Source organism: Castor canadensis, chromosome 18 (genome assembly GCF_047511655.1).
Source record: "Castor canadensis chromosome 18, mCasCan1.hap1v2, whole genome shotgun sequence".
NCBI classification, from domain to species: domain Eukaryota; kingdom Metazoa; phylum Chordata; class Mammalia; order Rodentia; family Castoridae; genus Castor; species Castor canadensis.
The window spans coordinates 39,160,595-39,187,805 of NC_133403.1; the positions used below are offsets into that span (position 1 = coordinate 39,160,595).

The 27,211-nt window shown below is 51.5% G+C and overlaps 1 protein-coding gene across 1 annotated transcript; it reads right to left on the reverse strand.

Annotated features, from left to right (window-relative positions):
- Positions 1-1,355: 1,355 nt before the first annotated feature.
- Ccdc63 (coiled-coil domain containing 63) lies at positions 1,356-22,892 on the reverse strand. Its single transcript, XM_020162431.2, has 10 exons — positions 22,737-22,892; positions 19,921-20,110; positions 18,247-18,366; positions 15,359-15,540; positions 14,354-14,535; positions 12,185-12,405; positions 8,549-8,623; positions 5,525-5,717; positions 3,097-3,300; positions 1,356-1,657 (listed from the first exon to the last, which is right to left on the reverse strand). Exons 1-10 carry the CDS (start codon positions 22,793-22,795, stop codon positions 1,512-1,514), a joined length of 1,572 nt encoding a protein of 523 aa, XP_020018020.1. The 5' UTR covers positions 22,796-22,892; the 3' UTR covers positions 1,356-1,511.
- Positions 22,893-27,211: the final 4,319 nt, after the last annotated feature.

Consider the following 27,211-nt stretch of genomic DNA (forward strand, 5'->3'; position numbering starts at 1 on the left):
CCAGGGCAGTGACAGGGGCGGGGGGTGGGGGGGAGCCTCGCACATCTGCTCCTGGCTCATTAGGTAAAAACCACAGTCATTAGTCACTAGAAGGTAATTTCTGGTTCCAGATAACACAGAGGTCGTCTGTGCGTCTTTCCTGGCTTATTGGGGCAGCAATGTTGATTTCTGGCCCTGCCTGGGGTCCAGGGCCTTGGTTCTCCTTGACTGTAGATTTTGAGTGACCAAAGTCAAGGGTGAAGCATCAGGTTTGTTACGGCTGCAAGAATCCCAACTCAAGAAACAGCACTGGGGACAAGGCTCAAGCAGTATAGCAATTACCTAGCAAGTGCAAGGCTGCATTCAAACCGGGTTCAGTGCTGCCCACCCCCCAAAAAAGAAAAGAAACAAGTGGGTTCACGTAGCTGAGAAGTCCAATGGCTTCAGGCACAGCTGCATCAAGGAGCTGGAGCTGTATGTTCAGAGCAGAAGCAGCCTCTCCCCAGCTCTGCCTGCATTCATGTGACCCTGCTCTCAGGGTGGCAAAATGGCTGCAGTGGCTCCCATCTCTCCTCTGTCCACTCAGCAGTCCTGGTGAGAATCGGGTGTCTCTGTCTTCCAGCTCCACAGGACTAACAGAACACACTTCATGCATTTGCCAGAGAACTGACAAGCGTCAAGCCAGGGTCACGGGACTCACGTCCTGCTGGGGCTGAGGTCAGAAGAACTCAGTGTCTTCTGACAAGGGGTCTGGGGATGGGAGAGGATTTCCTGAAGGACAACCAGGGAGGGGAAGTGGGCTTCCAGAAAGCCCGGAACTCGGGAGCTAGGACAAGGCAATGGTGCCATTGGGTCTGAGCCCCCTCGGGAGTGGTGACAGTGCCATCACCAGAAGAGCCCAAGGCCAGAGCCACCCCTGTGACCAATGAAGTCCCCTGGCTACCTGGCACTGGGCCTTGCAAAGCTGAGGGACAGAGCCACACACCCTGCCACCTCCACGTCCCCCACAGCCTCTTAGTCCTTCCAGAGACACTGGGGCTGGGAACCCATGTCTGGGCTCCACTCAGGCCACTTGGTCAGGGTGACCACAGGGAGTCGCCCTGGACATGGCTGCAGTGACACGTTCACCACAAGAGACAGACACAGAAATACCGAGCCATTCAGACACACGGACATACACAGAGATAGACCCTGAGCCCCTGGGCTCCTAGTTCCTGTCTGTCGCACCCTGTGTGGCCCCGGGGTCTCCAGATCAGTGTTTTGACTACACTGGGGCCACACACTTTGCATGCTGGCCTTAGCAAGGTCAGCTGTTGGGGCCCTCTCTCAAGGCTCTTGGGGGCCACAGTGAACTCACACAGCCCTTCCCCCTCTTCTAAACACAGCCTTCTGGCCAGCCCTGTCCCAGAAGTGGTTCCCAAACCCCTGCCCCCAGCCTCACGCTCTCACTCGGCGTGTGCAAAGGCCCTAGGGCTACTACAGAACGAAAAGGTTTATTCTTTCTGGGACTGGAACAGATGAGGCCCTGGGCCTCAGGCAGTCACCTTCCTCTTGGCCCTCTGCTCGTCCCCCTTCTCGGGCAGGCTGTCTGTGCGCACGTCCTTCAGCCGGCTCTCCTTCAGGGCATAGTTGTCCAGCACAATCTGCCACAGGCTGCTGTGGTCCAGGGGATGTTCGACTGCACCAAGGACAGGTGTGTGAGCAGCCGGAAGTAAAGCCCAGCTCCGGGGCCTCCTTCCCAGGCCCAGCGTCCCAGGCATGGCCACCCAAGGGTGGTTGGGGTCCCTTCACAGAGCTGGGGAGTGCGACGTGAGATCCTCAGGGCTCAGGCAGGAGGGGAGGGGCAGAGATACCCAATGACATGTGGGAATGGCTTGCTATGGAGGAGACAAAACATGAAGGGCGGTTGTTCAGGGTGTGCACTGCACAAAGGCACCTGGAGGAGGACTGAATCAGGGGGCACCTTCCCCTGACTGACTGACCCAGAAGGGGCATCCGCTCAGGGTTACACCTGTGGTGGCTCACAGCACCCAAGGTGTGACCGCATTCCTTGACTCGGAAGGGAGGACGTTAGCTGTAAGTTCTCGAGCTTGGGAGGACAGAGTTACTGGTAGCTGCTCCCAGCCCCCTTTTAGGAAGGGGGCCCTTGAAAGGCCAAGGAAGTTGTGCAAATGTGGGGGGCACCTGACCAGTTGTCGCTCCTACTAAGTGTCAAGTGAATCAGATGGGAGCTGTGTGTGTTGTGCATGTGCACACAGTAGGTTTTTTAGGAACCTAAACCACCACACTGGCTTTGTCTTTCCATCTGAATACGAAAAAGCTCCCACCCCAGCTCACAGTGACCCAAGCGACCTTGATACTAGCTGCATAGTACTCCATTGTATGTTTAGATGAACCATGACTTATTTAACCAACCTTGAATGGGGGACAGTTCTCGTTTCTGGTTTGGGACTGCAGTAAATGTCCTCTCGCTTCATTTCTGACCCAAGTGACTTTCTGGAAGGATCAGTTCCCTATGTGTTTTCGAGCTACAAGTGGCCATTTTGATCCCCACCTCTTGAGTACGGGGCTGGCTCCTACTGAGGGGCTGACTGTGAACTTCTGCCTCAGGAAGGGACAAGACGAAGGGCCGTGGCCAGGCGAGCCACAGTTAAGCATCTTGCTAGCTTCTGGCGTGAACCGCGGTCAGCTGCTTCAACCTTGGGCTTTGGGGACCCGGGACAGGTCCCCAGGGACCCTGCTCTTGGCAGGGGAGGTCACAGGTGGAGGGGGGACTCCAGGGCACAGGGTGAGAGACGGACAGCCCCTAGGGCTCTCCCACTTCCACGACTTGTCAACCGTAACATTTCGTCACTTTAAGGTTCATCTGAAATGTTCACAAGGTAACCGCGAGTCTTACACGTCTCAGGGTCACCAAGAACTCAGTCACCTTTGCGTCATTGGGAGAATTGTCCCCATGCAACCACGCCCAGTGGCCACAGCCAAGACAGTGCCCGTGGACATAATGGGTCTAGGAGAGCAAATGAAGAGGAGAAACTGAGGCTCGGCCCCACAGACCCTGGCAGACACCAGACTCTGACCCCAAAACCCACCCGGCAAAGTGGAGCTGGAACTCACTGTCATCCAGCTTGTCGCTGAAGGAGTCGGTGCCGAACACAGGGGGCACGACCTTGACGGGCTCCGGGGGCCTGAGGAGGGCCGAGCCACCCCAGAAAGGGTTGATGAATGGCTGTGGGACCTCGACCTCCACCCTCGTTGCGTCCTGCATGCGCCTGTGTGCCTCCAGGAGCAGGAGGTCATTGGTCTTCTTCTCCATGATGGCTGGAAGGAAGAGGCCAGGGCCACTATGGTGGCCAAGGGACAGTACCAGACCAGTGCCTTGCTGCTGGCACAAAGGGAGGGTGCCAGAGCACTGGGGCCTCATGCTGTGAGGACTGGGGGCTTCTCCAATGGGTCAAGGTCCCCCTTGCAGGGTAACATCTGATCTTGTAAGGCAACAGAGCCTCACTCCTTAGCACATAAATCCCAGAGGTCCACATGGGGCCACCTCACACCCATTTCCATGCATTTGAACTTCACAGGAGCGCAACAGGCTAAGGGGGCCACCCTCCTTAGGGGGGGTGGCCATGGAAAGAAGGCAGAAAAACTGTGGGACGCCCACACTGGGAGCCACACAGCCTGGCCATACTCTCTGTGCCACCTTTTCCTGTCTAGTGTCTGGTCCAGGCTCCAGGCCTTTGCTCACACTGTTCCTCCCATCTGCAACGCTGTTCCCTGTACCCCTCCCTGAATGACCCCAACTGGGGCTTGGAGACCTTGCCACCTGCAGAAGTGATTCCCTGACCTGTCTGAGGAGGGCGCCCTTCCCACCATGTTTCCAAAGCCTCTGGAGTCGTTCGTTCATCCATTCACTCACTCGTTCATTCATTCCATGGGTGATCAGAGATGCTGGCCATGCCAGCCATAACACAGGGATGGTCCTCGCTCTGAGGAAGTCTCAGGGGATCCCGAGGGACAGAAGCAACAGCCGGGCAGCTCAGCCAATGAATGCAAGTGTCACCCACCATTAGATGCTTACTATCTGAATTCAATGGCTACTGGAGTTGGATCTATTTTATTATTATTATTATTATTATTATTATTATTATTATTATTAAACTGCACCCTCTCCAAACTGTTGCTATCCTATCTGAAAGTCAGAGGCCCAAAACATTTGCATCTGAAGCTTTCTGTTGGCTCCAGGCACCTCCTAGGTGCAGCAGGAAAGCTATGTCCACATGGAGGCAGACCGGGGGTGTCAGATCAGAGACAACCATGAGCTATGGGAGTGGGGGCAGCTTCAGATGGGGCAGCAAAGGGGGACCCGGCTGGGGAAAGGACAGACACTAGGCCCCGAGAACAAGGAGGGATTGAGCATGAGGCAAGGGTTCCAAGAAAAGCCGTGCAAAGGCCCTGAGGTGGGAATGGAACATGTGGTGGGGAAGGGACTGGCAGGATACATAGGAGAATGGGGCTGGGAAGGCCAGGAAGAGAGGAGACGTGCAAGCCAGCACCTGGCTATGAAGAGGCCGCTGGGCTGCGTACAGAGAGGTTCACAGAGCAGGCCTGAGGCCTCTCTCCTTGGAGAGGCCCCTAGTGGAGTGGCTCTTGGCTGGCATCTGAGAACTTGAATTTCAAGAGGGCTCCTGCCACCATGAGCTGACAAATGGTCACAAGGTTTCTGCCCAGCACCCCACACCCTTTCTTCTTCCTTTGCTGCTTTTGCTCCATATCCTTTCACTGTAAGCAGCGGTAGCCATAAATATCACTGTGCACTGAGTCCCACACAGAAAGGGGTGGGGAGCTCCAGGGCCCCACACTACTGAAAATCTTAGGTTTGATTCTGAGAGCAGTAATGCCCTCCTGATCCAGAGAGGTGTCCTGTCAACTCCGAGTATAGAGCCGTGATCAGAGGCGTGCATGACGGATGCGAGGCGTTTACTACAGGCGAGGCACTCGTCTGAGCCCCTCATTTCCTCCTCTCTGGTGACAGTGCCTTTCATTTATTTTTCTTGCCCTATTGCATTGGCGAGGATCACTCGTGCAGCACTGAACAAGTGCAGTGAGAGCAGACATCCTTGCCTTGTTCCTGATCTTAGGAAAACACTCAGCTTCCCACCACTAAACATCATGTTAGCTGTGTTTTCTTTTTCTAGAGATACCTTTTATCAGGTTAAGAAAGTTTCTTTCTAATTCTACTTTGTTACAAAGTTTTTATCAGAAAGGAAGGTTAAATTTATCACACACATCTTCCGCATCTATCTACAACAGTTATAAAGTCTCTCCCAACAATCTTATGAGGAATCTATTGGGTTCACTCCCATTTTCTAGCACAGAGAGGTTCAGAAACTTGCCCAAAGTCACACAGCTACAAGGCCCCGAATCAGGATTTGAATAGGGCAGGCTGGCCTTGTGCCATGTGCCTCACCACCAAGCTAGCTACCTCCCAAAGACTGACTTGTCATTCCTGGTTACAGGAAGCACAGGACTGCCCTGCGTGACTCACCGAAGTACTGCATCAGGTTGATGTCGGTGATTTTCCCCGTCTCTCCGAGCTGCACCAGGATCTTGGTGGCGTCACAGTTGATCCTCTTAAACAGCTTCTCCACGGAGCTCTTGAGGTACTCCATGGTCTTGCTGATCTCCCTGCTTTTGTTCTCGAACATGTCCGCCTCCTCCATGGTCTTCTTCAGATTCTCCTGGGGGCAGAACCAGGTCCCACCCGGGGTCAGCCCCTTGGCAAGGACTTTCCTTTCCGTGGGAGGGGCTTGGGGACCCTGTGGGGACAGCTGAGGTGTGGAGCGATGTAAGGTGCTCCCATCAGCATTTTTTAAAGAATTGAATCAAATAGAGCAGGAAAGAAAGAGAAACTACTAGTGTGCTTTAAGGGTCCCATGGGTAAACATGGCTTACTGTAAGTTCTTTCGCGTCCCTGAGTGCTGGACCACAGTGCTATTTATTTATCTTTTTATTTTTGAGCAGGGTCTCCCTGTGTAGCCCAGGTTGGCCTCCAACTTCCCATCCTCCTGCCTCAGCCTCCTGAGTGCCGGGATCACCAGTGGGCACCACCACGCCCAGCTTGGGTCATAGTATTTAAAAAAAACTGTTGACTCATTTAAAAAAAAAAACCAAACCACCAATTTTGTGGCCCTGGGGAGAAATACATCATGGCCCATGTACACACACATCGTGTATATTTATCTGTTGCCAACTTAAAGCTTCAGAAGCCAATGCTGTCCTTGCAGGTTCCCGTATTTTCTAGTCTGTTCTGGTCTACCTTTAAATGCTGAGCACAGATTTCACTGCTCACAGTTCTTCCCCCACCACCATCCCGTGAGTCCAGCGGTTCTCAAAGCAGGGTCCCAGGGCCGGCAGTGTCAGGGTGGCCTCTGGGGACTGGTTGACGAGTGCCTGCTGCAGCCTGAGGGTCCAGGTTCTCAGGCCTGGCCAGTCACCTGGCTCTTAGCAAGCCTCCAGGTGACACTGGTGTGCAGTGAAGTGTGAGAGCCTCGGGGACCAAAGACAGGCCAGCACTGGGGGTGGGGGGCTGGGATGCTCCTGGCCCTTTCCTCAGCCTCCCTGGCTGGTTTTCAGGCAAGGAGCACCAGGACCAGAGAAGGAAAGGGCCCCAGGCTCAGCTGCCTGCTGTGAGCCACTGTAAAGACCTATCGGGTTCCAGGTTTTCTGGCTTTCACGGTCAGCAGGAGCCATGGCTGCCATCATCTGTATTATTTCCCTCATTTACTGACACTATTTCAAAGTGGCAGAGCTAGGAAGTGACTGTTCTGAGCAGCCACCCAGGCCCCCAGGCCCTGAGTCTCACTTGCTAGGGGAGAAGGTCCCCCACTTCTGCTGACATAGCAGGTGGAGGTGACTTCAGCAGGGCCAGGACACACCCTCCAGCCCTGGGCTGTTAAGATCAACGCTCCTAGCCAGGCGCTGGCAGCTCACGCCTGTAATCCTAGCTGCTCAGGAGCAGAGATCAGGAGGATGGAGGTTCGAAGCCGGATCCAGGCAAATAGTTCTTGAGACCCTATGTCAAAAACACCCATCACAAAAAAGGGCTGGTGGAGTGGCTCAAGGTGAAGGCCCTGAGTTTAAGACCCAGTACCGCAAATAAACAAAAAACAGATTAATGCTCCTGAGCTGGGGTGTGGCGAGTGGTCCAGCGCCTGCCTAGCAAATCAAATCAGTCAATCAATCAATCAGTCAATCAAATAAGAAGGAAGAGGAGTGCTCCTGCTTGATCACGCACACTTGGGAGGAAGCCTGCCCCCAGAGTCAGGCTGAAGAGCAGAGCCAAAGTGGGGCTTAGGACAGAGGCAGGGGCAGGGTGGGGAGTGTCCCCTGTCCAAGGCCTCTGACAAGAGAGGAGTGTGCTTCAGCCCCGGGTGACCTGCTCAGGGAGGGTCAGACCCTGGCTGGAAACCTGCAATGGCCCTGCAGCCTCCTGAGGCACGCGCCTGGGTTGTGGCCACCTATGCTTTGCTGCCACCCAGTGGCCCACAAGGGGGTGGCACCGCCATGGCCGTCCACCAGGTGGGAGACAGTCCTGGAGAAGGGACGAAAGTAACAACCCAGGAGCACAGTTCTTGTCTGTCTGTCTCTGGCCTGTCAGCTGTTTCTAGGCACAGGAAGACACCTGTCCAATGCTTTGCGATGGCCTGGGTCCTAGCCAGCCATGTGCCTTTGCCACAGGCAGTCTTTCCTGCAGGTGTCAATACAGAGTCCTGTCCCTTGACCTTTTCATTATAAACGTGTGCCCCCGTTAGTGGTCTTCAGCAGCCAAGCCCAGGCTGGGGCTACAGAGTTCAGGCCAGCTCTCCTCCTCTCTCCCCTTTGTCCGGCATCTGTTTTCCACCAATAACAGCAACCGCAGACATTTCTTTCCCTCTTTTCTACTTGTTTTTTGGTGCTGGGTCTGGAACCCAGGGCCTGTGTGCTAGGCAAGCACTCCACGCTGAGCACCGCAGCCCCAGGTCCAAGCATTTGGTGAGCAAGTACTGTACATCCTGCCCTGGCCATGGGCCTTGCTGGCACAGTCTCACCAAATCCTCACTGCAGCCTCACTGTGGGGTTGGCTTACTGACCTCTCCATTTTACAGATGAGGAAACTGAGGCCAGCAGGTAAAATCACTTGACCATTGTCAAGGAGCTGAGATCGTATATGAATTTTACATTGTAAATGTAAATTTGTGGTTTGGCTGCTAATAACAGAGACCCAAAATGATAGTGGGCCAGATAAGATAGAAGCTTATCGACTTTATCAGGTAAGCCCAGAAACAGGTACTTCAGGGCTGGCAGGAGCCATCTGACATCAACGATGCCCCATGCTCCTTCTAATTGTTTTGCTATCCTTGGTGCGTGGCTTACATCCCAAGGATACCTTGTGGTAGCATTAAAGCTGCCACAGGTCCAGCCATCACATGTACACTTCAGCCATAAAGAAAGTGGAGAAGTCAACAAAGGGCCTTGCTAGCCAAGTCCCCCACAGGGGACTCCTGCATCCTTCTCCTGCACCCCACCTCACCTCCATCTGTGCCAGGACGGTCCGGCTGTCATCATGGGTCACCTGCTGCCGGGATCGCAGGTGGATGATCTCGTCCTGCTTGGTAGGGGGGAAGGGGGAGATAGAGAATCAGACATTTGAGGAAAATGGTGCTCCCCTCCCCCACTCATGCGACACCCAGTCTGCACCTCCAGGGACACTGGAGGTTTAAGTGATCGTTTCAAGGAGCCCCAGGATTCATCCTGAGCCAGTTAGGGAAAGGGGAGTGAAGGGCAGAGATGCAATGTGTGTCCTCTCTGTAGAATTACCCAGAAGGGGACAGTCGAGGATTTTCCACCTGCGCTAAGGCCATGGTCGCCAGCCACATGCGGAACACTGAGGACTTCAAACGTGGCTAGTGGCACTGAGGAACAAGTTTTCCACTTTAATACTGACATGTGGCTACTGCACTGAACCGAGCAGCTCTGGGGCGGGAGCTCTCAAACCCCACCAAGAATCAGAGTCCCCCAGAGCCTTGTGGAAACAGACTTCTGGGCCCCACTCCAAGTTTCTGAGTCTGTAGGGCTGGGTGGGGCCCGAGAACGAGCATTTCCAACAAGTCTTCAGCACCATGCGTCTCAACCCTTTGACGGAACAATTCTGTTCCTAGGACTGTGTCCCACGGAAATCTGAGAACAGCTCACAGGCGCAGCCCTTCAGGGGTCTGTTGTGTGGTCTTCACAATGGCTCCAGTTAGGGACAGCCTAAATGCTTCCTGACAGGCGACTGGTCATATCACTGATGGTTCATTCGTACAATGGAGGAGGCTCTCCATAGGGAGCCAGGTCTGTAATGTGAGAAGAGGCCTGGGAACCTGCATTTTATGAACCATCCTGAGATTCCAGTGGGGCATCTGCGTCCCCTGTGACGGTTGCTACGCTAGGTTTTAAAGGCACCATGAGAAGGAAGAGGAAGAGGAGCAGGACAAAAGGGCCAAAGAATTATTTCAAAATATCACCCGACTGTCTCCCAGGCAGTGGGAGAGTGGGTGGTTTTTTAAATTCCTTCTATCATAGGTTGTTCCCAAATTTTTCATAATAAGCATCTCTATTTTTCCTTGCAGTGCTGGGGATGGAACCCCGGGCCTTGCACCTGCCAGACTTGCGCTAACCACTGAGCTGCACTCTCAGCCTAAGCACATTGTAAATATTTTAGAATTAAGCCTCCCTGTTGGAAGCTACTTATCCAGTGCGCTCTTGGAGCTCTAATTAGATGTGGTTCAGGACTGCAAAAATCAGTTCATTAATTAAAAAGAGCTTAGAAGCTACTGTTCTACTTCAAGAGTCATTCTACAGATGGGGAAACTGAGGCCCATCTTACATCAGACCCACTGGTCCCAATAGGAGATAGGGTGGCCAAGGGAGAGCCACCAAGGGGTATGGGCCATATGAAGGTCAATCTGGTCAGGTCAGGGGACCACCTGCGTCCTCACAGCCCTCTGCTATGGCCTGTCCACGTCACCCCACTGGGTGCCCTCTTGGAAGATGAGAACCCAGGCCCCTGCAATACCGAAGGCGGCCACTAGAAGACAGTGATGAAGCACCTGCGCCTGGTGGGGCAACTGCAGAGGCCACTGCTGAGCAGTGGGACCAGTGAGTTCTGGTGAATGAGGACCAGCCCTGCCCATCGAGGGAACCTGGGCCGGAGCTGTCAAATCTGATGCTCCTAGAGAAACCAGGAATCCAGATTTTCATGCGGAATATCCTGATTTCTACACTGGCACGTAATAAATGAACAATTTCGAGGTGGAAGAGAGGAAAGAAAAGGACAGAGGCTGTGTCCAGCCAGTGTGTGACTTCAGACCCCAGCCCTCTAGGTAAGGCTACAGCCAGATGTTAGAATCTTTTTTTAAAAAAACAACATTTTAAAAACCTGGTCCCTACTTTGAGCAGAGCCACAAGAGGCCACTAGGTCCTTGCACCCCCTCTGACCTCACTGCACCCCAACCTCTCACCCAGGACCACCCCCACACTACCTGCTTGCTCTAGTATGGGTTTAAACAAAAACAATCTGTAGCTTTTCTTTTCTTTCTTCTTGTGTTGTTTTGGGGGGGGCTGGGGTTTGAACTCAGGACTTCCTGTTGGCAAAGCAGGTGCTCTACCACTTGAACCACACCTCCTGTCCATAGATTTTAAATAAGGGTTTGGAAACTCTAGTCCAAGTATGTCACTCTCCACATGCGGCCCAGAGGGCAGGAATCTGTCCTAATGCTGGGCGACAGACAGGCTGTACCCTCAAGGTGAATGGGAAGGTCAAGGTCAATTCTATTAAGAACCACTTCCGAGTGCCCCTGTGTCACCCTGGACTCTGGGAATAAAGGGAATACACCCACATGCCTGTCCTGTGTCAGATCCCTCGGGAGGGCGACAGGGAGCAAAAGGGTTCTCCCTGGGCTGGACTCCCTCACTTGCCTCCAATCCACCTGCCACCCTTCCCCGCCCTGCTAGGGCTGCCAGTTAGACTCAACCAATGGGAGGCACGGTGTAGAGACTGGCGGGTGGGGGGCGGCACTTACTTGCCCACCTCCTGGGCTGCATCTCCCCGGGGAGGACCCACCAAAGCCTTGGCCAAGCACCTCTCCTCCTTGCAGAAGCTGCTCCCTCCCCTCACCCAAACTGGAGCCACCCTGACTGGTCCTGCACTCTCCAGGACTTCCTTATCCTTTAAGACACTGCCCTCAGTTTACCTCTTTGTGCTGTTTCCTGCCCCAACTCTGACAGGACCACCTGGATGCCTATTAACGTCTCCTGCTATCTATAAAGTGTGTTCTTTAAATCCACTAATACTGGTTACTGTATTATTTTCATTACTGTTTGATTACAGGTATTATTATTGTTACCCTTCGATATTATGAAGGACGGCAGTTCTTCTTGTCACATAGAGGACAGGGACCTCAGAGGAAAGAGTAATGAATTCCCAGCAGTGGGGACATTTGTGTGGGGGTCAGGGCTAATAAGCAGGATGTCATCACAAGGTGGGGGAGGAGGAAGTGTTTGAGGAGGGGACAGCTGGGGCTGGCAGCTGCAGAGGGGTCCATGGTGTAACAAGACCTGAGCCCATACGAGCAGGTCCAAGCCAAATTTTGCAGGGGGCAGAGTGTAGCAATAAGGGGTTTAGACTCTATTCTGTGCAGACAGTTCCAAAGGATGTTATTTACGTTCTGGGGAGTAAGACGCCCAGGGAGCCAATTAAATTTGAGAAGTTATGGGTTCAACAAAGATAAACAGGTTTCTTTCCTGCAGGACTTGTCAGAACCTTTACTGTGCTCCTGTACATCAAATCTCTCAAAAAAAAAAAAATCACTCCTAGTTCGTGAGTTGTAAAAAAACAGGCATGGGCATAGTTTACTGAACCCTGGATAATAAAACATGCCATGGGTTATAAATGTCACTGTTAGAGGCAAGGAGACCTGACCACATTAAGACAAATGCCAATTTCAGAGATGCTAAAATGTAGGGAAGGCTGTGGGGCACGAGTCGCGTTTGCCCAACTGGCTGGACCCCGAGATCCTTCTGTCTGCAGGACGTGGCATGGCACGGTGTCCCAAGGGGCCCGCGCTAGGGGAGGCTGAGGCAGGAACAGGTGGCCCCAGGCCTAAGGGAGCAAGAGTGGCCTGACCTGGATCCTCTGCGTCTTCTTCTGCATGGTCTCCATGTCGTTGTTGAGCTCCGTGACGTACGTGAACCGGGCGAAATTCTTCTCCTCCTTGGCCATGAAGTCCTCGATGAGTTGGTTGAGGTCCCCATTCTTGGTCAGCCTCAGCAGGCGCAGATGTGCCACCTCGTAGCTCTCGAAGCTCTCACCCTTGCTCTCCTTGCCGTGTTTCCTTGCCTTCGGTGCTGAAGAAAACACCAGCAACAGTGGGTCCCAAAAGGAATCCACTCCCTGGCCACTGTGCCTTGGGATGGGGTTGGATTTCCCCAGGAGATGAGACAGGTGCATTGCTTGTCACCCACTCCACGGACTCCTGAGCAAGCAGTGACCGTGTGCCAGTCACTGGGCTGAGGTCTGCTGCTAGGGAAGCCAGGGCCCCAAGGAGATTTTGGCAGAAGAACTAACAGAAAAAGCAACTCACGTCTGTAATCCCAGCTACTTGGGAGGCTGATGTAAGAATCAACTAAAGTCAGCTGATTTCCGTCAAAGGAGTTCATGTCTGTCACTGTGTAGACGGCAGCTACCCTCTGAAATTGCTGCTTACTGTTTGATGAAGGGTGGCTTGACCTTGCAAGGGTCTTGCGGTCAGACAAAGAGCTGTTTACCACGATGCCCTAATCTCAAACTGCTTGCCCTGTCTTTTCTGTAGCCTAATCAAATCTCAAATTCCTGAAACCATAAGTAAAAATGTCAGCCTCCGTCTCCTGTCTGCAGGGGACCTTGAGAAATCACTCCCTCACTGAGCTGTAAACCATGGGTAATCACTCTCTCATTAAGCTGTAAAAGGTCACCATGCTGGAAAACCTTGCCCTTGCCCCAAACAACATCTAAGCCAATCAGGAAGACTGAGAACCCAAACTCGTCCATCAGAGTGAGGGGCAAAGAGATCAAAACCGAGCTGACTCCCCGCCCAGTGTGTTCTGCCTATCAGATTCTGGTCTGTGGCTGCACCCTTCTGCAGAAGTAAAACTTCTTTTTGCCTTGTTGAGCTACTCCCAAGTGTTTCTCTGATCACTGTTTGGGAACAGCATTTCTAACAAAAGGAGTGAAGGGAGGGAGGGAGGAAGAGAGAGAGGGAGGGAGGGAGGAAGGGAGGAAGGGAGAGAGGGAGGGAGGGAGGGAGGGAGGGAGGGAGGGAGGAAGGAAGGGAGGGAGGGAGGGAGGGAGGGAGGGAGGGAGGACGAAGGAGGAAGGGAGGGAGGGAGGGAGGGAGGGAGGGAGGGAGGGAGGAGGGTTGTGCAGGCAGTGCTCAGAAGAGCCTAGCCTTTCCAGTCTATTTGGAAGGGAGCTGGCTCAGCAGCCTTGCCCGCTCCCACTAGGAAGGACTCTTTAAGGCTGGCTCTGGTGGCACCTGGGGCTTGAGTGGCAGATGTAAATACCCCCTAGATGACAGAGCTCATGGTGCCCAACCTGGCCAAAATGTGGTTTGTGCTGAAGACCTGCTTTGCTGTGAGTCCGGGGACTAGGAATGTGCTGAGCAGAGGGCGCCTATGCCACCAGCCTCTTGGGAAGAGTTGTGGCCACTGAGTCTCTAGTGCACAGTCCTAGGAGACAGCTTTTCACACGTGCTGTCACCCGACACTGCAGGACACCGTGTGCTCTGGGACTCCTCTTGGAAAGTCCCACCTGGTTCCCTCTGGTCCCCCTGACTCCTGCGACTTTTCCCTTTGATGATTTTGCTTTGTGCCTTTCCACTGTAACACATCACAGCCACAAGGGTGACTACATGCTGAGAGTCCCCCCAGCAAGTCACCCAACCTAGGGAAGGTCTAGGGGACCCCAAAACAATGGAGCGCACATCCTGCAGGGAGCGGCTGACAGATAAAACACAGTCCAGTTCCTGCGAGCTGCATCGCCAAAGGCCTCTCTGGTTCCCAGGGAGAAGAAGCAAGGTTTTAGAATAAGTCCGAGCCACATACTCCGTGGGACACACTTGTTCTAAAAATTGTCCATTGTCCATCTGAAATTTAACTAGAACTCAGTGTCTTATACTTTCATTTGCAAAATTTGGTGCTCCTACTATAAGGAGACTTGGGCAATGAGAGAGAGGGAGGAGGGAGGGAGAGAGAAGGAGAGAAAAGAAAGAGAGAGGAAGAGAGAGAGGGAGGGAGGGGGACCACCCAGAGAACATACCTTCTTCCTTTTTGGCCTTCTCCTCGAATTCACTGCGGTCGTTCAGCTTGACGAGCAGGAAGGATTTGAGCTTGGTCTCGTGGTCATACAGCCGCTCCAGCTCCCGGATCTCCAGGTTGTATTGAGAGATGTCCTTCTGCTGGCGGTCTTTCATGGCAGCCATTCTAGCCATGGCTTCCACCCTGGTGAGGGTGCAGGGCCTCAGTGTCTGCAGAGTCCTCCCTTCTCCCTTCTCCCTTCTCCCCAGTCCAGAGGAACTTCCTGCCTGGCCTGTGACCTCATGCTCTTTAACAGCAAAGGTTTCTGGGAGTAGAAGAATACCTTTTCCTACCTGAACTGGAGCTGTGAGCTCTGCAGCATCCCAGGAGGTGATTTTCCTATCATCACCCTCTGTCATTGTCACCACCAGGTGCAGAAGTAGCATCTCTATCATTGCCACCATCCCTACCACCACCATCACCACCATCACCAAAATCCCCATCACCACCTTCACCACCATCACCATCACAACGTCATCCTCACCATCACCGTCCTCACCACCTGTCAATCACTGTGGCCCAGGCCCTCTCTTACCTAAGACAGTCATCAATCCTCACTACCACCTAAAGACACCCTACAACAATGGTGGAGCCAAGATTCAAACCCAGATCCTCCTGACTCTAAAACCTGCTCTCTGTGTCAGGAGAGACCTGGGTGGAGAAAGACCGCTGGACTAGTGTGGGGCACCTCGGGGGGAGGGTACAGAAGACAGAGTATGCACCCTGACCTCACCACGTCTGCCACTTACCTGGATTTCAGGTAGGTATTTTAGCCTCTCTCAGCCTCTCTGTTCTGGTCTGTGAAATGGTGAGGGTCAGTGAGGGTAAAGGTGACGCCCAGAGCCCCTGGCATCCCTCTGGGCACATGGTCAGTGCTCAGTTATCATGGTGGTTATGGTTTCCCAGCGTAAGAAGTGGGCTGCTCGGCAAGAAACTCTGAGCCCTCCACCCCAGCCTCTCCACCCACCTCTGCTTATAGGCCTGGGCTGACTGCTCGATGGCTGAGTCCATGGTTTTCTTCTGCATCATCAGACGCCGGTGGAGCTGCTGGTAGACGTGGTCATATGCGGCCTTCTCGAACCGGAGGTCCTCGATTTCCTTCCGGAGCTTGGCATTGTTGGTCATCATTTTGTCAAAGTGAACGGTGACCTGTGGAAAGAGCTGCATTTCAAACCAGGGTCCGTCCTGCCTGGAGTGTCAGAGAAGCTTCCAGAAGATCCTGTTCACCTCCCACCCCAGGGCCATGGAACAATGGCTGGAGTACAGTGCGAGAGGTCTAAGTTGGCCACCAACTGGCTAAGTGACCTTCCAGATTTCAAATTCCTCAACTACTTTTCCACCTAACTTCTAGTTTTGAGAAATTATGGAAGGGGAGGGAAGGAACAAGGGCAATGACCCCACCAGAAATAACCAGTCAAATCTAGAAGGCAGAATTTCCTATGGGCCCATTGACTGGGACACTTCAGCAGGTTGATGGCCCCAAATGAGGCAGAACAGGGACACTGGAGCAGTGGTTCTCACACTCAGCACTGCTGGGGCTCTGGACTGGATGACCCCTGTGCTCTGTAGGATGTTAAATCCCCACTGGTGCCCCCACCCCAAACCTAGCTGTGACAACCAAAAGGGTCTCCGTTGGGAGATAATGTCCCTGAGGGGCCAAAAATGCCACCCATTAAGACCACTCTCCTAACAATTATATGGACCTTGACTGAATCAGCTCTTAAAAGATATTTTTGATTCAACCAGAGAAGTATCAGTAGGGGCTCGTTATTCAGTAGTATTAAGGAAATATTCACCTTTGTCAGGCTCGTTACCGGTGTTATGATTGTAAATTAAAATTCTTAATTTTAAGAGATGAAACTGAAGAATTTAGGGGCAAAATGTCATCATGCCTTACCTTAATTATGTTAATTAAGGTAAGTAATTTATCTTAAAATACTTCAGGCTAAAAAAACCAAAGCAAATTAAAGCAAAACGTTGACAATTATTAAATGAAAGTGATAGGCATTCAAAGTGTGGGTGGTCATGGTTTTATTCTCTCTACTTTTCTGTGTGTCTTAATAAATTTGTCTTTTAATAAATTCATTTAGTTTTTTTAAAGTATTTTTTTAAGTGATGTTGGTTCTATTGTTGGTGTGAATGTACAGTCCTCCAGCCACTATGAAAAAAACAGTGGAGGTTACCAAACAAATAAGAAATAGAATTACCATCCAGGTAATCCGAGCTACTTTGGAGGCTGAAATCCAAAGATCACAGTTTGAGGCCAGTCCAAGCCTCATCTCCAAAATAATCAGAGCAAAATGGACTAGAGATATGTGTCTCAAGTAGTTGAGCACCTGTTTTACAAGTGTGAAGCCCTGAGTTCAAACCCCAGTCCCACCAAAAAAAAAAAAGAAATAAAAAAAGAAAATCGGAGTAGACCTATAACAAAAAATATGAAACTCTACAGACAAGCCATCATGACATCCTGCATGCATTCATTGGTTCACTTGTTCAATTAACAGATGTTTGATGAATACTTTCTCTGGGTCTCACACTGTGCCAGGCATTGATGCTATGATATGTGACCAAGGGGGACCTTTCAGCCTCACTGGGTTTGCTAACAACAGTGCAGACGGCCTCACCTTGTGCCTTGGAGGTTCTGATCCACCCATTCTGCACAGGATCCAGGAATGACATTTTTAACACACATCCTGTGCATTCCGAGGCACAGTCACAAACCACTGGGCATGTCTATTAAAAAGCTACCCTCCTGTCCTCAGTCAGCCCCCAGGTGGCTGGGGAGGACAGACGAATAGAATCCATCAGCTCCATCCATGCCTAGTGAACGCCTGGTGGTCTGGGAAAGCTACTGACAGCCCTCTCTCTAAATCAATCCACTTTCCCTCTCTCTGCTGGTTTCTGTTTCAGAAACGGCAATTTCCCAAGCCAGGAGGGAGTGAGATTTGTCCTGCCCTGTGTCCCTTCTCCCTTCTTGTTTTTCAAGGGTCAAAACCACCTCTCTCCCACTTCTATTCCCCGTAGTGTGGACAGGGCAGTGCTGCCCTGCCTTGGGAGCAGGGGACTCAGGTCCATGTAGCCTATTCTTTTGGACACAGTGATTGATTGGCTCAGGGACAGACACTTGACCCAGGCTGGCCCAATGGGAACCTGACGTGGTACATGTAATTAAACACACAGGAAAAATGCTCCCTTTCTGCTGGCATTTGCTCATGTGCTGGAGGAGGGAGTCTACCTGAAAATAAAGCTTACCCAGAGGAGATGGAAAGAGATTTCCAAAAGCACCTGGATCCAGCTCTGCTCAAAGTGCCCACTTGTATGCCTACCTCTGAATTCTTCTATTCCAAGACTAAAATCTTTCCTTTTTTGTTTTTCTTTTCTTCTCTTTTTTTTTTTTACTTAAGCTATTTTGTAATCTAGAGAGCTTAATGCAAAAGCTACTGTCAGTTGAAGATGATCAGAAAAAATCACGTGTGACCAAGTTACAAATACGTGTGCCTGACAGTACTTAAAAGAACATCAACAAGTCACCGGCTATGACAGAAGAGGAGAAAGGTCTACCTTGAGCTGATTCTGGAAAACGAGCAGGAGTGTTTGAGGCAGGTAAAGAGGCATCCCAGGCATGAGATGGAGTGAGGATGGGATGGAGGGACAATGGCAAGTGCCACAGCAGCTGGTATGGAGTGGGAGGAGCAGGATGAACAGAAAATTCTAATAGGCTTCCTGGCCTGGGTGTCCACCACCAATTCCCAGCTCCTGAGTCAACCAAAGAAATGGTGACCGCTCTGTTAACAGTCACCATTCTTTACCCAGAGCACAGGGGAGGACTAGGACTGCGGAGAACCAAGTACGTACGACATTCAACCGTGTTTCCAAAATGTGAATCTGTTTCTGCAGCTTCCGGGGACTATGGATCTCTTGTGTTTTTAAGTAGATCTGTCTTTGTTTTGTGATTTTTTTTTCCATGTGAACAATCTGAGAGAAAGAGAAAGAGAGAGAGAAGCTGTGTTAACATCTGCAGGAGTACAGATTCTACAATTCATTTACCAAGGTGGGCTGCAGCAAAAGCAGCATCAGTCTTTCTCATCCTATATGTGGATGTTTCACTCAACTGTTGGGTCAACTTTGGGTAAAATGAGGCAATCCAGAGGTTTGGCTAGCATGTAAATTTTTACTCACCTGTGGATATAAATTTGGCTTCTCTAAAGCCATGGTGTCTTGGCAGAAATGCCATTGCCCCTGACGAGCCTTCTGTCACCTGGCAAAGGTGTTGCTTGACTCTTTTAATGATGAGGACCCCACAGGCACCTCATGGTGGTTCACAAAAAGTCACACAGCCTGCCACTGTGAGAAGGCACCAGACATCCAAGACTTGTTCCCTACTCTTTGGTTCAGTTGTAATAGATGGGAATGGAGGCTTTGTGTGAACAAAGAGTAGAGACTGTTCTTTGATTAGTTTGGGACTTTACCAAGAGTTAGTCACCATTGTGGAAATATGTCACCAGCACCTTATAGATCTTTGAGTTAGGGACAGAACAGGCTGGAATCAGTGCGCAGCATGGCTGTGAATCCTGGGTGATTGTGCAGATCTATACAGACCTCTGGGTACCTGTTTTGAGACAGGGCTCTGCAAACTACAGCCCTTGACCAAACAGGCCCACAGCTTGTTATTACAAATAAAGTTTTACTTAAACACAACCATGCCCATTCGTTTCTGTATTGTCTGTGGCTGCTACCTTCACGACACACAGTTAGAGTGCAGTTTCAATAGAGACCATATAGCCTGGAAAGCCTAACTATTAACTACCTGGTTCCCCATAGAAAGAGGCCACTGGCCTGTCTCACATCTGTTGGACCAGAACGTTCATATATCAAAACACACTCAATTTTAGTGTTCAACTTTTTCTTCCATTTCCTCTATATGTTATAATTGGGGCATCATATTGATTTATACAAACTAGTAAGGATAGGCTGGGCACAGTGGCTTATACCTGCAATCCCAGCTACTCTGAGTTGTTTGAGACCAGCTTGGGCAAAAACTTCTGAAGACCCCCATCTCAACCAATACCTGGGTGTGGTGGTACACACCTATCATCCCAGTTACATGAGAAATGTAAATAGGAGGATCACAGTTCAGGCTTGCCTGGGCATAAACACAAGACCCTACCTCAAAAATACCCAACACAAAAAGGGCTGGGGCCATGGCTCAAGTGGTAGAGCACTTGCCTAGCAAGTGCAAGGCCCTGAGTTCAACTCCCAGTACCACCCCCTCCAATAAAGGATTATACCATGTGTGAGCTGCATTTCGGGGCTGCCTCGGGGTGTTTACTTGCTGTTATTGGGGTGTTGTATGAGAGAAGGCAGACACAAGGAACGCACACTGGAAGAGGCCCCTCCCTGCAGGTCCATCTGCAGGCTAGATGTCAGGCTGGGGTTCCTGGGGTGGTGATGGCAGGACACGAATGGCGGACAGGGCAGCCTCGCCTGCCTAACCTGCATCCCCATGTGCAGCCCCGGGGAGACACGCACCTTCTCGTCCAGCTCGGCCAGCAGCACCTTCATGGATTTAATCAGCGTCTCGTAGTCCTCCTTGGTCTGCAGCAGGAAACTCAGTTCCACGTAGTTCTTCTGATTCAGATTCAGGTTCTTGGATGACCGCAGGAGACCCAGGAGCAGGGTGAGTTCATCCTGTTCAGCTTTCAGACTCTCGATTTCCTTGCTGGGGAAAAGCAGGCTCAGTTAGCCCTGCACCCCACAGTCAGAGGGACAGCTGCTGCAGGTGCCTCAGCCCTGGGAGGAACGTGGGAGACGCAAGTCACCCCAGTGAATGATGGAGAGATTTTGCCTGAGGTCTCAGATTCAGGTCTGGATTCTAATCACCCCAGACCCAATTTGCTGCAGTTTCCCCGCTCTACGTTCCTGGGGAGCAGTTTGTAGCTGGGCCTGTGAAAACCCATCTGTCAGCTGGGCACTGGTGGCTCACACCTGTAATCCTAGCTACTCAGGAGGTAGGGATCAGGAAGATTGCGGTTTGAAGCCAGCCCAAGCAAATAGTTCTCGAGACCCTATCTCAAAGAAACCCATTACAAAAAAGGGCTGGTGGGGTGGCTCCAGGTGTAAGCTCTGAGTTCAAACCTCAGCACTGCAAAAAAAAAATCATCCATTGCCTAGACAGGCTGGAGCAGGGTGTTCTTTCTCTGCAGCTGAGGGGATGGGGTGGGAAGTGGGGGTGAGGAGGGTATTGGTTGGGTTTTGACCACCATCTTCCCAGACTTAGCAGCCAATTATCTCTGCTAATAAGGGGCAGGATTCTACAAGTTGGCATCAACAAAATAACCTTGAACCCCAACCAATGCTTTGGACCAGCATTGTCTGACCCTGCTCTCCCTAGCTGCTCTGCAAAAGAGTTGGCGACAGACATGAAAATAGGGGATCTCAAAAAGAAAAGGGAACCGGGAGACTGCCAACAGCTGACCAACGGGAAATGGCATGGAGGCAGGTTTCTGCTACCACTGGTGGTGTGGTTTGGGACCAGCTGTCACAGTGTCCTTTGGAAGTTTGGAGAATTGCAGCCTCAAGACCCCACTCAGGACCTAGGGGCTCTGTAACCAGATCCTCAAGTGCTGCCTGTGCACATAAAGTGTAGAAGCATCATTCTAGAATGCTACAGATTGTTCTAGAGGAGGGGTTGGCCATCCTCTGTCTATAAAAGGTCAAAGAGTAAATATTTTAGGCTTTGAGGGCCACTCTGCCCTTTACAACTGCTGGACTCCCCTCCCAGTAGGAAAGTAGGCAAGGCAGGAAGAAATAGGTGTGGGTGGGCATGTGCTAATAAAACTTTATTTACAAAGGCTGGCAGCCACCCAGATTTGGCCCTTGGGCCATGGTCCGCCAACCCCTGTCCTACAGCAGTGCTGGGGAAGGACATTCTACAAGGACAGGAGAGGGATGTCACTAGGTATCCTCCTAGACACACGTAGCTAGTGAGTACTTGAATTTCCCCCGCCTGGAAGGCGGTCTTTGTTAAGAGAAAAAAACAGAGAAAGCCTACCTGGGTTAGGAGGGGTGGTAAGAGCAAAAGGAGGCTTTGTCTTTTACGTGGGGCTGGGACTGGGCAAGGGGAGTGAGACACTCTGAAATTTAAGAAAGGAGGCACTCACTCTCAGGATGACCTAAGGTTAGGGTCAGCGCTAGGACAAGTGCTTCCTTAAATATGGCATCTCCTGAAATACTGACCCCAGGCACCTCACCTCAGTTCTGATCCTATCATAGGTGTTTTATTACAAAAAAACCCCAAACTCTTCTCTTCCACACCCCTCCCTTTCCGTTTCATCAAAGTGAGATCAAATGGATCCACTTAGACACACACCAGGCAGGAGCTGTGCCTGATTCCCACCAAGTGTAGGCACTGATGTGCCTGTTGTGAACTGCACAAACCTAGAGTGTCAACAAAGTATCACTAAGTTGATTCATTATACTTTCCTGGGAAACACTTTTTCTTGTTCTAATAAAATCCCTACACAATGAGCATTTTTCCAATAGATGGCAGTAAAGTGTCTTGAGAAAAGATGACTTAAAAATTCACAGAGAAATCCCATACGGACTAGCCTTGGCCCTAAGCGAATCCATGCAAACAAAAAACCCTTTCCCTCCATCCTCTGAACTTTATGCACCTAACAATAAGAGTTTCTTTTTAACAACAGATAATTTCTACCCGTATTCGCATTATGGACGAAGCTAAGGGATTATTTTCCCTTGGTGGGAATCTAAGAATATGTTTTGTTTATTTATTCAGCTCCAGGGAACGCCTTTCTTTTGCCCAAAGAAATCTACACATCATCATTTCTAAGGCAACCCAATTTCGAAGAATCTATCTTGCAATTCCAAAAGGACACACAAATAGGAGGCATCGTTGGGGTGGCCGCAGCCCAGCGACCCTGGCCTTGCCCGGGAACTCCTGCTTCTGCGGCTAGACCGCTGGAGGGATAACCACGCCCCCTTCCCCTCCTCCGGCCCCGCCCCACCAAGGCCACAGCTGATTGGACCAGGAGTAAACACCTGAGCCAATCAGAGTCTCCCTGGGAGTTTTGGGTTGGAATTGATTCAAGACAGTCCGCATGGCCCTTGGTTGGTTACTGGTAAACTCAAGAGATGGAGACAAGAACCGGAATGGGTTCCATGGAGGGCCCTCCCTGAGATGTCCCCTTCCCGCTCCCACTGAGGCCACCTGGAGTGCTTTCTCTTGACACTAGGTCTTTAAAGACCAGGTGGCCAGGTGGGATTTGGAAAGGTCTCGCCCCCAGCTGCCCTCCAAGGTCAGCGGGTACGAGGTCACGGTCACTTACTACTGGCTGGCGATCTTCAGCTGATTCCGGAAGTTGAAGGACTTGCGACTCTGCACCATCTTCCGGAACTGCTGCCGCAGCTTCCGTAGCTCGGCCTCTGCCTGCTGCTCCCTGACCTTGTCCAAGAGCTGCGGGAGAGCCTCCCACTCCTTCCTCCTGTGCTTCTTGGACTGGAGGACATGGGCCGGAGAGTGAAGGGTCAGGTGACCAGACAGGCTTCATTGTGGTGGAGGGACTGCCTGGTCAGGGTTGCAGGTGGGAGCTCCCCACCCTCACCCCAGGATGATGTCAACTGCTTGTCTGTTACCTAGAACACCCGCCCTGGGGCCCCAGGGGGGACGCATGGCTGGTTTCCTTATTGCATGCTAAAGAGGACCCTCGCTATGTTGGGGAACACAGTGTCCTTTGGGGGCCTGAGTTCAAGCCTTAACTCTTCCACCTGCATGATCTTGGGCAAGTCTGAGCTTCCAGATGCCCATCTATGAAATGAGCACACATAGATGTGACGTTGGATCACATGCGAAGTGGACAGAAGAGTGTCTGGCTGTCCTCAGGAGGCATTGTCACCTACCTTTAGCATCTTGCAGGAAACAAGCTTTGCTTCTACTCTGACACTCGGCCCGGGTTATTCAAAGCTGGCAAGCGTGTCTCTCTCTCACGTAATGTCCTGTCTATGGTGACAAAAGGAAGAGAATGTGTGAGCCACCCTGCCCGCCGTGCAGGCCTGAGTGGCACCTCCCCCTTCCCTGCTCTCCTGTGCCCACAGCTTGGCATGTGAGGACAGAGCAGATGGCTTTGGGGAGGGGTGCTCTTCCCCTCCCCAAAGCCATGTTTTCCTGGAACTGTTGCTCTCACAATGTATTATTAGGAGCTGGACAGATGGTTATGGCATGTCATTTACCCTCTGCTCCCTGTGTTCCCAAAGAAAAGGGATCAAAATGGTAGTGTGTCCCCTGATGGGGAGCCCTGTCTTTTTGTCTTAGAACAGGGGCCTATGGCACTGAGGGGCATTTTTGTCATGTCATAACTTGAACCTCACCTGACCCAGAAATACTCAGAGCCTCTGTAGGGACAATATGAGCCCGACAAGTCCTATAGAGGGTCACGAGACCCTCTGCACCACCACTCCCAGACGTCAGCGGCTAAGATCCCAAAGCAGAAACCACCCACCGAGGAGTCCCGGCAATTGGTGGCTTAAAGCATGGGTTGTGTCCAATTCCTCCACAGCCACTTATTCCAGTCCTCTGGTGCCTCAGTCTCCTCATCTGGAAAATGGAGGAAATTCTAGAAGCAATCTTGCAGGTCACTGTGTGTAAGGCACATGGGCCTGACACATGGTGCTCAGCCAACAATGGCTGGCATGAGATGAATTGTTCAACGTACTGGACGCTCCTGATGAACGACCTGATAGCGATGCCTGAGTTTCCTGTGGGAAGCCATGCTCTCCCTTAAGCCTCTGGAACTGACCACACCCTACCAGCTTCAGGATTGGTGCATGGAACTCTGAATGAACCAATCAGAATGTCACATCCCTGCCAATCTGCATAAGCCTTGCCCTCCGACCTGGTATTGGGTCCTGGAAGGGCAAAGGACCCTAGGTAGTCCAAGCAGAATGACAGTGGAATTTACACTCCAACACTCCGGAAGAGAGTGATTTCACTTCCTGTTGTACTTGAACCTTGGAGAATGAGGTCAGGAGTGGCTGACAGAGATTAAAACTAATATGAAGAAAGACTGAATCTTGAAAACTCAGGGATTTAGCCAAGGTTGAAGAAGCCTCAGGGTCATGGCCAGTAACACAAATCAGTATCTTCCATTAAAGCAATCGGAGATGGTTTTCTTTCAGTTACAGTGAAATGAGTTCTTGTGACTGGAGTACTCAATTACTTTTGGCACACAAACTGAGCCCCTACTGTGTGCTAAACCTGTAGAGATTCAGTGATGAGTCAGCCTCAAGATAAAAATAGTGGGAAAGGCACCCCAAAAGAGATGGCTTTTAACTTAGGTTCCGGAGGATGAATAGGGGTTCAAGAAGAGCTACAAAGGAGTGTTGAGAAATGATTTGTGGTTTAGTGTAGGGACATACACTTCCCAGGAAGTGAGTGGCAAAAAGGTCTGGGAAAGATGGGATGTTACTTAAGAGTAATGATGTCATAGATCACCTGGAAGGAAGATCACCTGTTGCCTCCCCCAAACACCACTTCCCACTGTGGACTTGCTGCTGTACCTCCCAGCTACTCTTGTGTCCAGGCAGAATCAAATGCTGAATTCTCACCAAGGGGATGTGAGCAGAGGGCACGTGTCACCCTGAGACCACTTAGGGAAGAAGTCACCTGCCTTCTATCAACACCCTCATTGGACCAGTCCATAAATAGCATCTGTTGTACTCTGCCTGTGAAACACAGAGGTTTACTTGTTACAGCAGTCAGCAGGACTCTAGCTAACTAGAGCTCACCTCTTCCTTTCCTCCCTCAATGTACCCAGTGCCAGAAAGTGAATTGTGATTGGTTCCTGCATATCATGTGACTCCACTTATCTCTGTCAGTGATTGGTCTAAGAACGAGCATATGACCAGCCCTGGCCAATGAGCAATAAGGAGTAGTTTATTTGTATTCCTTTGTGACAAAAAAGGAGAAAGTTTGTCCACGTGCCCCTCTCCTAGTGCTTTTGAAAATTACTGTGAAGGCAAGGTGATTTGACGGTGCTGTAGCAACCATCCCCTGACCACGAAGAGAGGAAGAGAAAAGAGGAGGGGAATTTTAAGTCCTTACACTGTTTGCTGCAACTCATCCCTGGAACTATCTCTAGGCTTCTCGTTGACACTATTGTTTAGGACACTCTCATTAAGTATTTTGTTCAAGCATTCCTGATGTCCATGATCACTGTCTAAAGATGACTCCAAGGCCGATAGGCGACAGGACAACAGTTGGTGACCACGCACCCCTGGCTTTCTCCCCCTGGGCTTGTGAGCCTATTGGAATTTTGCAAATCATATTTACAGGAATGCATCTCACGTTGGGAAGGTCCTACAGGCAGGAACGATGGAGGTTCCGGCGGGGCTGGCTCTTGGCAAATCCTCTTTGACATTTCCTGTAAGTCAAGGTCACCTTCCTGGCCTCAGGTTTAACTAGCTGGGGCGGACAGGCTGCGCCTTCTCCGCTCCTGAGTTTTAACGGTCTGCCTTGAAAGGATAAGGCTGTCCTGTGATGGACTCTGCGGAGACCCGGGGCCAGGCATTGTTGCAGGTGGGTCACACCGAGCCAGGGCTGCCCCGCTTGATGTGGGGATTAAACCTGTGTTGGGGTGCCACCCAAGCGGGGTGCAGAAACACGTCCACACTTTGTTGGACAACAAGGATTGCTAGGCCAGGAAAGTGGACATGCTGGGGACTTTCTGAAGTCACTTTACACATTGTAGCTTGTCTGCATTTCAATGAGGGGACCCTGGGATTTTCCTGGCCGCCGCGCCTGCCATGTCTCCAGCAGGGGGCGCTGTGAGCAGCCGCGCCGCCCAACTCACCACGTGCGGCCCGCGGGCTCCGGCGCGGCTCCCTGCGGTCTGGCTCGCTGCCGACCCCCGCCCGCGTGGCGCCCTCGGCCCTGGAACGCGCGCCTCTGTGACCGCACAGACCACGTTCGCCCCAGAGTGGCTGTGCCAAGGACCACCGAGCTCCCGCTGCCACCATCCCTTACCTCGTCCTCGATTCCTGAGTGAATTGTAGCTCAGCCATACTAATGGAATAAGGTAATATGGGACAGGCGGAAGCATGTCGCCTCTGGTGTTGCTGGCAGCCATGTTGTAACCAAGAGGAAAGTTAGTGTGAAGGTATATTAAGTATGGGGTTTTAAATCAAACGCGTGAACATTTCTTCAAGGAGACATATGAGTTCTGATGCCAAGTGGGATAAATAAAGGTGATGAACCGCCTCCGGTCAGCCTTTTGCCTCCAAATGATCAGATAAAGGGTCGCAGATATACATTACCACCATTTTTACAGAGAAGGAGCCTGAGGCTTGCAGTTTTGCAGTGAGTGGGGCTAGTGGGATTTGAACCCAGAGCCCCCAGCCTGAGCAACTCTCTGAAAGCTTTTGTGTCTCATCATTGATAGTTCCAGGGCGGCTCTCCCTTCAGCTCTGTGCATGGGAGATTTCAAGTGTCAACCGCTGAAAGATGACTGAGTTCAGGATTTGTTGTAAACAGGCCTTCCTCAGAAGAATTTACTCTGCCCATGCCAGCCCGCCTGCAGAGAAGAACGAGGCTTATTTGAATTAGAACATGGCAGCATTGGTTCTGCTCACGGATCAGAGCAGCAGCTCCTGCACTGGGGCCTGGAGCAGAGTGGACACCGGCTTGCCGAAGCCCCAAGCCAGCCGTGAGCAGCACAGGCGAGAGCAGAGGCTGCAGAACCAGCTGGAATCGGAGCCAAGCTGCAGAGGCATTTGGACCCCAGCCAGGAACCCACCTATCCCTGGGGCA